Below are 12,392 nucleotides of genomic sequence, written 5' to 3'. Positions count from 1 at the left end.
ATGTGTAGGTGTGATTGTTTGGGCTTTCAAGTCAAGTTAGAAGCCTGAGTTTCGTTATGATTATCCGTTAAAGACAGATTCAAATCGCTAGGCATTATTAATAACAAGAGAGCAAAAAGGTCGAGCTGTCAGATTTTTCATTCTTTATTTATTGCCTGCGTGTCAGTGGCAAGTTTTAATGTTTAAATTAACCTCAATTCTCAGTGTATTTGTCTTTTATTTATTTTTTAATTTTATTAATTTTATTTTATTTAGTTAGATCGGCACACGTATTATTTACTGTAATTAAAAGAAATACATTTTTTTTTTTTAATTCTGCTTATTGTCTTGACTGAACTGCCAGACCAGATTGACAGGACATGCATTTGTTTGGATGCATGGGTTGCAGCTTAAAAGTATGCTTTGTAATTACTTTTAATTACTAATTATAGTGCAAAATTGTGAACAGAAAACTGAATGCAGTCTTGGATTTATTTATTTTGTTGTAAACATCCATGATTCAATGATTCGACCTGATTAATGAAAGTCGTCTCACAACCTTTCTAAAAATTGTCATACAGAATGCACACATGTAAAGGTGAACTTCCTTTTATTTTGAATAGCTCGACTTCATTTCAGCCAGGCAGCGGTTAGAAATATCCCATGGGAACATGTTGAACTGTCATCAAAAGACAGAGTCAGGCCCACCCTGGCCGCATAAAAAAAGATTAGTTCTAGACTTTAAATCAAGGGTTTTTTTCGGGTTTGTTTTTTTTGGCTTTCACAGGGCTTTGAGGTTGAGCAACAGTTAGCAAAAACTGATGACTTTGCAAAGCTGGAAATTGTGCCTGGATCGGCAGCAGATCGATCATTGTAACCACGGAAACTGAACAATGGCTTCGAATTTCTTTCAAGCACAGGCAAAAAATACAAGATATACAGTATTTATGCACAATGAATAGAGTAAATTCATGGGGTTAATTATGTACTTTGAAAGCATTAAAAGCATGGCACAAACAATGTAATTTGTTGCAGTGGAAAAGTTAAATGACTTTTTTTTAAACACATTCCAATTAAAATACAAATGTCGTTTGCTTATATACAAATACACCTCCTACTTCCCAGTAAGTAAATCCTCAAAGATAGAATTGTCCATAGGTGTGAATAAGTGTTTGAATGTGTATGTGCAATATAAAATGTGCTCTGCAGATGACTGGGGTCCCACCCAGAGTATATTCCTGCCTCACACCCAGTATTGCTGGGATAGGCTCTGCACTTAAGCACTTACTGAAATTTAGTGAGTGCATATATCTTTTCCACATGGGACTGCAGCTGGGCAACTCGGAAATCAGACTCGGATAAAAAAACAAATACATGAAGTAAAAAAAAAGGAAACTTCATCTGCATCATTTTAATAGATAACAGATGACAGAGCTCATCACATGCTTGCATTTATTCCTCATTCCTCATTCCTAAAGCATACATGAGTTCATGTTCATGTAATCAGAGCTGCAGTGCAAAAAAAACTAAAGAAAAACTGCATGAGAATGTTTGTAAATTGGCTCCAATTTTCAAGCTGCAGGCGGAGTACGAACGAGGCTGTGCAAAGAGAAAACGCTTGCTCGTACAGTAAGTACCCTTATTAAGGTCAAGCACAATCATGCCATTTTTCCAAAGCTTGTGGAATCCGGAGCAATCCAAACTGCTTAGTTTCGGTGATCTCATTTGCCAACTTAAATACAAGACAGGTGATAAAAAAAGAAATTGGCCATGTATCCATGTGACACAGCAAGACAGAGCACATGAATGTCTGAACATGACAAGTCCAACCCTTGCATTTTTCCTGAATTAAACACACAAACACACACTCATTAACCCCCAGCACACCCCAGGGAAAGGGATGAGAGCATATCCTCTTTTTGAGGGATGGGCATTCAGATACAGGCACTTTCCTCAAGGGTGGGAAAGAGAGAGGGGGAGAGAGAGAGAGAGAGAGAGAGAGAGAGAGAGTGCAGCACAGCTGACCTTCAGAAGAGAAAGCAAGGAAGCAGAGACCCAATAAGCAGCCTGTTTAACGGAGGAGAGCGAACTGTGGTAGAACGCGGTAGAAGACAGAGAAAGAAACCATTTCAAAAAAGAAAAGCTCTCAGCTAGAAAGAAAAGACATCAGAGGGAAAAAAGAAACAACAGGTAAAATATACACTATTTCCTTTAGAGACTTTAGATATTTAGATATATAGCCCACCTTTAGATATTAAAGGGGTACATATCAGTGAAACATGTCGCATGGGAAAAGATGGGACCTTTAAAAATATAGAACATGCACAATGCTGCTCTGTTTCTATAGAAACCCTCTGACTAGTACCATCTTTTACATGTTGCATGTTCAAAATGAACCTTTATTGACAACACTACTCCTTTATCTAATGTCTCTTTTTAATAGAAGTTCATGTATTGTTGTGTTTGCTTTATATCCTATGATTTTTATTCCTTTATTTGGAAATCTCCTAGAAAAACAAGTCCTAATATGCCTAGCACAGGGGTGTGTTTGTGTGCTGACATCCAACTCTTTCTGCACTTTCCCAAAAGCAACTGTTCTGAAACTTACATTAAAAGTTGTTTTTCATAGATTAGCCCACAAATGATTTCCAAGCTCATCGTTTACATAATGAGCTTTGGCATATTCGTTCCTAACATCACAATTTTCAGTGCATTTATATCCTTTTTTTGAGCAAAGCCTTAAAAGCAAACAACAGAAACCATTTTTTTCTATTGCTGTGGTACAGAACATGATCTGTTGAAGCTGCTTCTCATTTGCAAGACTCATTTTCACCTGTTTAAATTTTCCTTGCCAAAGTTTGGTCTTTGATCTATGGAAAAATATCTTATAAGAAGCCCAATGGTCAATATCAGAGCGACGAGCAGGATTGCATTGTTTGAATATCAGAAGTGCCACATGTGTTGTGAATAATATGACCTAGAATGAGTTGAATGAATGCCTTCTTGCTGTGGGATTGATGCTAGTTCTTGATTATGTAACATTCCCAAGCAGAACAAACTCTCCTGGCAGTGATTTGGATTATAAGATAGGAGTTCAAAGCCTCTAACGACCTTTGAATTGTTCAGTCTGTTGATGAAAATCTGTGGTAAGCATCTAATTTCTGAAAATATTATTGTAGTCTTCTGAAGTAAAGACAATTGTGAAAGCACAAGTTTCATATACATGCAAAAACCTCTCTCAGCCATCACATCAGTACCCTATAAACTTTATGAATATTTTTGCAGGAAGTCATGGGGATAGCACTGCAAATACGCATATTAGACAATGTGTAGGTTTGTACAGTATTTCACTGACTCGACAGCTGAAGTGTCATTGGGGTCCCACCCAAAGTAAACATGCAGATGAAAAAACCCACATTTTTCCCAGGATTCCTTGCTACCCAGAGTCCTTCCTGGCATTTTAATAGTCTTAGATATATAGATACATTAGGCAGCTGTCATTTAGCCAAAATAGCTGCAGTTCAACATCTGTTTGTGATCAGGGCCTGTGCGACATGTTTCAGGCTGATCTATGTTTATATTTCCCATGCAATTCATGAATATTTAAAAGACAAATCTGTGCTCTGGTTAGTCTGGGATTTGAGACCTATGGAGCCTAATATGGTTGCCAGAATTTAGTTCCATCTATGTGTAATGAAACATGTATCTGGGACTATAACAATGCAGTACACACTCCTGAAGCTTAAAATATATATATTTAGGATGTAGAAGTAACTTGTAACCTACCACAAACAAGTTACACTAGTTACACTAGACACTATAGCATGTAACTTGTATGTGGTAGGTTACAAGTTACTTCTACATCCTAAAGAAAATAAAATTGACAAAACTATTTTATATGGGATTTTGTGTAAAGATACATTTTTGGGTGAATTCCGTTATATTGGTATAAACAGTTTTAATTGTAAAGCAATAAAAAAAAAAATGTAACATTGAACATTGTCCCAAATCAGCTTTACAGTACTAAACAGATTCTGAATATACATTATAAAATGTGATCTAATGAACTAGACAGTAGGGTCGGTGGCAGGGAAAGCTTTCCTGAGATGATGCGAGGAAGAAAATGACATATTGCACATAGTCTGCTTATATTTTAATACAGAGCAAGAAAAATTGTTTTGATGCTTTTCTTTACTAAATGTCGCAGCCATGAATAAAAATAGAAGGGTCAGTGCATGATGTTGAATAAGGCACAATCGGTGCATAAAGGTAAATGATGATGGATGGCTCACTTCTTGGCGTGATTCTACATTCCTCTAGTGATACAGGGGCAACTCATTTCCACATGTTGCCCACGGGAGATATAAACCTTTGAAGTTGGGCTCCCTTCGGCAGTGTTTCAGATGTGTGGTGAATGCAGAAGCAGACTCTCCGTTTTATGACTGCTAGTTGCAGGTTTCCAGCAGCATCTCCAGAGAGTTTGTTATTCTCTGTTTCTCTCGTCGAGTGTCAGTTTCTCTAGTTATGCTTTTGCAAAAACCAGTCTTTATGTTAAGCAATGCACCCAGAGACGAGAGGCGAGCAACCTGGAAAATCTAGTGTAGGATTGCATAATTAAAAGAGTGTAAAATTGTGAGATTGTGGTGATGCAAATCTTCAGTGCTTTAGCTGCCATAACAGCATCAAGACAACACATACACTTGTTTCTTTGGCCTGGTATGTGCTCGTGGCTGGACTTTGTTTGCAAGACTAATAAATTGTTGACTATATAATTTGCATAACCATATACTAGGGAGTGGCAAAAAAATTGATAACAAACCGTAATGTTACTATTGAAAAAATATTTTGACTATTTGTCCTGGTTTTCTGTGGGGAATTGTTAAGATGTGAAACATAATGCTCATACTAGTGTGCAATCTCTCTTTCTCTCTTATATCTTAGGACAATGAAGGCTGAGCTGGGATACTGCTCTCTGCTTCTTCTTCTTCTCCTCATCATAGATGTTTGGGCACAACAGGCAAGACCCCGACCTCGACCAAAACCTCCCACCACCAGGAAGCCTCCCAAGAAAGAACCAGAACCCAAGGAGCCCACTGATTTTCCTCCTGTAATCCTTGGTCCACCTTCATCATTCCCAGACTGCCCAAGGGAATGCCTGTGCCCCCCTTCCTTCCCAAATGCTTTGTACTGTGAGAACCGCAACCTCCGCAAGGTCCCGATCATCCCGTCTCGCACCCACTATCTTTACCTACAGAACAACTACATTGATTCAGTGACTGCACAGTCCTTTAACAATGCCACAGAGCTCAAGTGGATAAACCTAGGGAATAACCGCATTCGGTCTATAGAGAAACAGGTGTTTGAAAAGCTTCCGAACCTGTTGCATCTATATATACCGAGGAACAAATTAAAGGAAGTCCCGAGCAATCTGCCTGCTAGCTTGGAGCAACTACGACTCAGCCGTAATCAGATCTCCAAAATCGCTCCTGGAGCTTTCAACAAGATGAAGCACCTTATTCTACTGGACTTGCACCACAACTTGATCAGCGACAGCAACCTGGCCAAGAATACCTTTCGAGATCTTAAGAACCTGGTACAGCTTAACCTGGCTCACAACATCCTGAGGAAGATGCCTGCAAACATACCCAACAGCGTTTCCCAGTTATTCTTGGACAGGAACATCATAGAAGACATTCCCCAGGGCTATTTTAAGGATTTCACGAACCTTGCCTTTATTAGACTAAACTACAACCACTTGACTGACAAGGGCCTCCCAAAGTTGGTCTTCAATGTGAGCACACTGCTGGATTTGCACTTGGCACACAACAATCTGACTACCGTTCCGTTGTTCAACTCCCACCTGGAGCATCTCCACCTTAACAACAACAATATAGAGAGTAAGTTCTATTTGCATAATGATGTTTTTTTCACTTCCATCAATTATACAGTGTTTTCCATTTTTTGTCCAACAATTTCAACTATATTAAGCACCACTGCATTCTTCTTCTAGCCATCAATGGAACAGAGATCTGTCCCTTCACGGTAAGTGAGGATGTCCATGATCCAGATAGCGTACCCAGGCTGAGGTACCTGCGGCTGGACGGTAATCACCTGACTCCGCCCATTCCACTGGACATCATTATGTGCTTTAGACATCTCCACTCAATAGTCATATAGAGAACGTCTGCATTCTTCTCTATGCACATTGCACCTGTTCACTTGACAGTACTGACTGAATCAACAGTTCTAATGGAAAGAAATAGCAATATATGGTTTTTTTGGTAGCTTCAGGAATGTTTGTCTGAGCTTCAAAAAGCATATTTATTAAACTTCAAATAGAAACAGCTGCTTTGAGCATGTCTGCAGTAAAGGAACACATTTCATGTTTTGTTGTTGTGAGGCAACAGTATTAACTTTTAGTATGAAAATGAAGAAGCATCAAGTGGACATGATGTTTTCAATCTATATTGTAGTTATGAATGATGTACATAAACAGCTAAGCTGCAGTGGGAAGGCTACCTAGACACCTGTACCTGCTTATCCATCTGCTACGCTTTTCTGCTCACCACGGTTGTAAAGAGTGGCTACACAAGTGGTCATTCTCCCCATGATTGACTGATTAGACAACAACATAAATGAGCAGGTGTACAGGTGTTCCCATTGCAGTCAGTGATAAGTATATTAGAGCAAATATAGTCACGTTAAAAAAAATTTAAGAAATATAGTCAATGGAAAGTAATTGGGAACAAGACTACCAGATAATTAAAATCTCTACTTAATGTCTCGTGTTGTTGTTTTTGTTTTTTTTACATTAATGTAAACAAATAATAATAACTTCTTGTTGTTGGCCTTTATGCATCTTCTAAGCATAAATAAAACCTTTTCTTAAATACAGGGTTTTTCCCCAACACTTACTTGCGTATGTTCTTTCTGGGCTTTTATACAAGGAATGGTGGGTGGGAAACAAAAAAACATTTAAAGATACAAGAGGATCTTAGGGAACAAAAGTTGTCCTAGAGATAATATGTACATTGCCTGTCATGGATTCGACATTCTTTTTATTGTCTATTTTATTGTTGAGTTGTATTTAATTTCAACTTTTAAATAACATTCCTTTTTAAAAGCATGCTGAACCTATAAAAATGTCATTAAACTTAAGTCTAGATGATGACACTCCTAATTTCAATATGTACAGAAGCGTCATATTAATGCAAATTAGTTAAAATTTAAGTAATGTACTGGCATCTTCATGTGGGAACAAAAAACCTGTGTGCAGATGGTTAACGTTGCCATCTGATGTCAAATGATGGCTCTACTCCAAGTTCCTGTATTTTACAAATATTTCTAAATATGCTTAGAGACAGAGGAGCATGGGAAATGATGTCATTAAGACAAGCAATGTTGCAATGTTTAGATGGAAATCTAGTTACACCAAAAACCTTTATTTTCTGGGATATTATAAAGATATAAAGGCAGTAGCCTTCTGAAGTGCAGACAGTACATTTTTTAACCATACAGGCCACGTTTGCTGTTCTAATAACCTCCACTCTTCTTATGTTCCACTAGATTTTGGAGTGTGCTTATGTAGATTTGTGCTCATTCAGGCACAAAAGCATTAGTAAAGTCGAGTATTGATGTAGGGAGACCTTATTTAACAAGGGTGTTCAATAGGTTTAAGATCTATAACAGGCCACTAAAGATCTTCCATTCTTCCATTAAAGCATATCTTCATGGAGCTGGCTTTGAAACAGGTTTGGGTTTCCTAGTTCAAGTGAAGGGAAAATTGATAGATACCACATCCAAAAACATCCAGTATAATCGTGTGCCTCCAAATTAATGATAAAAAAAAGCATATATGGCATAAACAATATTTAACTGTCCCAAAACCTTTGTCCATACGGTGTATGTCTTAAGTGTACTCAGCTGCTGGCCATGATTCTTTTTTTGTAAACAAGAAAATCCTGAAAAAAGGGCATTTGTTTGCACCGAGACATGATTACAAATGCAAAATAAAGTCTGTTTGGAGGGAAAAAAAGGCGCCAAACTGAATTCATGCAAATGGAATTTGGGTCACGGGTTTGCTTCTCAGACACAAATTCGACCTTGGTAAAGACCTCAATCATCACTAACGCTGCAAATTCACCCATAACGACACTTGATCTGTGATTAGACTTTGATTTTATATTTTGTTCCTATAGATTAAAATATGCTGTGGTCCATCCATATTATACATTACACTTCATTCAAACAAATCAAAGTACATGAAATCTGTTAGTAATTCTCTGTATCTGTAATACAGGATGTTGCCTTTCTGCCAAGTGCTTACCACACCTCATTACGAGCAATAAACAGACAGGTCTGATGAGGAACGATCATTAACGTCACAGTGCCTTTACGTCACGTAATGTCAGAAAGGAAAATCCGCTCATGCAAAATAATTGCAAGGTGAATAGAATCTGGACATAACAGACAGTGTCAGAAAATTTTGCATGTAGACATATTTTAATTCCTAGTGCATGGTGTTTAATATTGAAATTGTGGCAGCAGTGCATTTATATTAACACTAATGAATATACAGAACTTGGACTCGTGCATTTGAAGGAACTGGTATGTGAAATATGTCATACAGCCGTGTTGTGACGGTTATGTAAGAGAGTTTTGTAAAAGGAAATAATATATGCAGGAAACAGAAGTGACGTGCACAAGCCTATTAGAAAGACTGACAAACAGGTGAGGCAACCAGTTTAAAGAAAGAAAAAAGAAAAGCTCAGCACTTCCATTTGATCTGCGGGAATATAGAACAAACAAATGCACGCGTGTGAAAATAAATTGGGGGCACTTCCTTACTTGTAGCTGCAAAATTTTTGATGTTAAATTGTATTAAAAATGATGCTTGGTGAACATAATTCAAAGTCTCGTTTTCATCTAGGAAATGGTTACGGGATCTAGTTGAATTGCAGGTCTGTAAGATGTAAATTGGGTTATTAGTACAGATTCAAAGATCCTATATATATATAAAATAAAAAAATAAAAAAGCAAAAGGTGGAAAAAACACCAAATAAAATCTGACCAAAATATATATTCAAATTGCTCAAATAAAAAACCTAGTAAGCAATTAATTATGCAAATACTTTCCTTCCAGAAAAGCAGCCATGTTTAACAATAATGTATAAATAGTATACAATTAGGACTTTTAACAAGCAAAAAAATCCCAAATTCATGAGCCCTAATTGGAAAGCGTGCTTTGTATTTTATTTCTTTCCTCATACTTAACGGTGACTTTACATTTGACATGCAGCACTAAATCTAAAACCTGTTTTTTCCCCCAACAACTTTTTAAATAAACAAACCGCAATTAATGTACTAAATATATAATTATGTCTACTATACTGGTTGAGCTACGATTAACACTAATTGCAGGTAGAAAAAAACCCTGTCAAATATGAAATTAAATTAGAAATATTCCACAAATGTGCAACACTGCGCATCAGTAGGCTGACTGGGATGGCAATGCACCTCCTCTTACAGTAAGTAGAGGTGAATTAAAGCAGGTGAACACCTAATAAAATTCCCCTCACATCGTAATATAAGGCCCAGCATCTTGAGCATAGAGACACACACTCAGACACAGCTATCTCAACAAGAAGCACTCATCACACACCTCAAGGTGAGAAGAAATCCTATACTTCTTTTACTTTTGAAAAATATAAGCTAATTTTTTCCTCCATATACTAATAATGCATGCTTTATATTTGTATTATAAAGCATGCATTATTAGTATTAATATATTTATATTTTATATGTGATATATTACCAAGGTTGCAAATTCTATTTACACTGAAATAGCAATATCATTTATAATATAATGTTTTTATAATATAATATTTGATCATATTTTTAGTCATACTGGTAGGACATTATTTAAAATCATCACAAGTGCAAAATCTATACCTGCCATATGTTTTTAGGCTATCAAATCTGAAGATGAAAACTTCCACGGTGTACATCCTGGCTATTTGCGCCATGCTGGCCGGCCTCTGCGGCTCAACCATGGGACGAAGACTCAATCTGGGTTCTTGTATGCTGACGGTTCACACACACGAGCTCAGGCATCACTTCCAGCAGATCCGTGACAACATGGTAAGCCATCTCACTGTCTAAGAGGCGTTTTTTGACCGAGTGCAACTAATGCAGCCTGTGAAATGTAAAGAGATGTGCAGGCGAACGCTTCGACGGGTAGAATACGTTCATGTCGCCAGAATAATTGGGTCAGTGAGTCATTGGAGGCATATCATTACACAAGATTCATGTTTGTAGTGCAAGAATATTACATAACCCACATCAGCCTGAGTAATTAATGCAGGTCTGAACATGCTGCATCTTATTTACATTCATTAGTCTGTTATGTAACACAGACAAAACACAGAATACTCACAAAACGTGTTATACTACATAGAAAATATAGAAGTGCACTTATTGAGATTTGTCTCTTCAAGACACCTGTGCAATGTTTTTTTCAGACAGTATAGTTTAGGCTTAAAACGTTCTTTTTTTTTTTTTTTAAACACAACATGATCATGAGTTATCATTCAGCTCATTTTGGCAGCCAAATGTGCATCGTAATTCATTTCTATTACTAATCGATTGATACGATTCACAGGTCACACAAGACAACCACAAGGGTGTACGGTTGCTGAGGGGGGACATGATGAAAAGCTTACAGGTGAGACAGATTATTAATCTTGCTGCCTTATACATTTTTTGCAACTGTTATGTAATCGTCATTGTGTAATCATCTTATCTGAATGACGGCACAAAGCTGACAAACCAACTCGGTCTCTTTTCCAGGCGACAGAGAGCTGCTGCTTTCTGAAGCAACTCCTACGCTTCTACATCGAAAAGGTCTTCAGCGGCTACACAAGCAGCCAATCCCTCCATCAGAGAACCACCAGCGTTCTGGCCAACTCGTTTCTCAGCATGACCAAGGACTTGCACGCATGTGTATGTAGAGTCATTACTCAGTAATTCGACCAGTATTATTTAACTTTAGGTTTCGCACCAATTCAAATACGTTAAATACGTTTATTCGTAATCGTTTCTATAGAAACAACCAACAAATGTATTCCTATATGTGTATTTAGCATTTTTGGAAGGAATCGCCAATGGTCCAATGCCTTGTAGCGTTACAGATGATCAGATATGTCAGATGTGTCACAGCTGATTTACTTTTGTCCTTTTATCATCGCTTGCTAACAACAATTTCCTCACTTTCTAATAGCAAGCTCAGATGCTCTGCCAGTGCAGCCAGGAAGCCAACTTGAAATTTGATGCCATCCAGGAAACCTACGACAAGGTAAATACCTTTAGCAAATTCAAATCAGTTCCTCTGAATCTCAGAATACTATCTGTAGAACAGTAGCCTATTTTTGGATTTTTTTTTTTTTAAACCATAATTGATACTGATTATACACATGATTGTTTCATAATGAAAGTTTCCTTAAGTGTTCTATGGAAATTGTTACAAGACAATAAAAGATAGTTAGACAGAAAGTACAGGTGATGTTTCCTCACTAGTCTCGTTTTTTTTACACAGCTGGAAGTCGGGGCTGCGTCGGTAAAGGCCATTGGTGAGCTGGACTCTCTGCTGGAGTGGCTCGAGAGCTTCCACAACAAAGACCAGAAGCACCACCATCATGATGATGACTCAAAATAGGTTCCCCATGGCAACCGCTTCATTATGCAGTGCTGATTCACCGAAGCTGCATTGAAATTCATAATTTAATCTTTTCTTGTTATTATAATATTTATAGAATTTGGGGGTTTTCCTTTTCGTATGTTTATTAGATTAGATTAACCGGGTAGCGTTTTTTGCTACCGACAGTACAGTACGACGATTACTGAGAATGTATAAGCTATGTGTTCATAGCGTACATGCTAAATATTTAATAGTTGCTTTATGCTGTTTATTTGACAGCAATATTTTTGACTATAGTAATGCCTGTGGTTTATCTGCACATGTGACTTGAAAGAGTTTTGCAGGAATGTAGACCTTTAAGGTCAGATTTGTTTGAATCATGTTTAAACTTGATTGTAACTTGGAAGTAAATAAATGTTTATCATCCTGAATCCTTGTGTATCCTGTTTCCTAGTGCATGTGTTAGCTTATTACAGTAAATATAAATAGTTTCAATCTAGAGATCCTCCTTCAAGAGCAATAGAGTAGGAGAAAGAAAAAGACACAGCCAGAAGGAACAACTTGGACATAAACTCTATGAGACTTTACTGGCCTCTGGTGGTTAAAGGTGGCAGGAGATTTACAAAGGGTCACAAAGGGTTACTTGTATTAGAACACACTTAAAGGGGTTATTTTAAAGCTGGAAACACCAGTTCATCTTTTAAAATATTGGGTTTAA

The 12,392-nt window shown here is 37.3% G+C and overlaps 3 protein-coding genes across 3 annotated transcripts in view; 2 read left to right on the top strand and 1 right to left on the bottom strand.

The window, feature by feature from the left end:
• fmoda (fibromodulin a) overlaps window positions 1-12,392 on the bottom strand; it is a 46,776-nt gene that overhangs the window by 26,704 nt on the left and 7,680 nt on the right. The window lies entirely within an intron of this gene.
• LOC124402586 (proline/arginine-rich end leucine-rich repeat protein) lies at window positions 1,959-6,871 on the top strand. Its single transcript, XM_046875717.1, has 3 exons — window positions 1,959-2,169; window positions 4,921-5,876; window positions 5,990-6,871. Exons 2-3 carry the CDS (start codon window positions 4,925-4,927, stop codon window positions 6,154-6,156), a joined length of 1,119 nt encoding a protein of 372 aa, XP_046731673.1. The 5' UTR covers window positions 1,959-2,169; window positions 4,921-4,924; the 3' UTR covers window positions 6,157-6,871.
• On the top strand, window positions 9,124-12,095 carry il19l (interleukin 19 like). The gene is made up of 6 exons (XM_046875720.1): window positions 9,124-9,646; window positions 9,948-10,119; window positions 10,640-10,702; window positions 10,828-10,980; window positions 11,258-11,332; window positions 11,573-12,095. Exons 2-6 carry the CDS (start codon window positions 9,964-9,966, stop codon window positions 11,690-11,692), a joined length of 567 nt encoding a protein of 188 aa, XP_046731676.1. The 5' UTR covers window positions 9,124-9,646; window positions 9,948-9,963; the 3' UTR covers window positions 11,693-12,095.

The sequence above is a fragment of the Silurus meridionalis genome, chromosome 19 (genome assembly GCF_014805685.1).
Source record: "Silurus meridionalis isolate SWU-2019-XX chromosome 19, ASM1480568v1, whole genome shotgun sequence".
In the NCBI taxonomy this organism is placed as follows: domain Eukaryota; kingdom Metazoa; phylum Chordata; class Actinopteri; order Siluriformes; family Siluridae; genus Silurus; species Silurus meridionalis.
The sequence above is the reverse complement of the archived record's forward strand: the minus strand, read 5'-3'. Positions and strand labels throughout refer to the sequence as shown.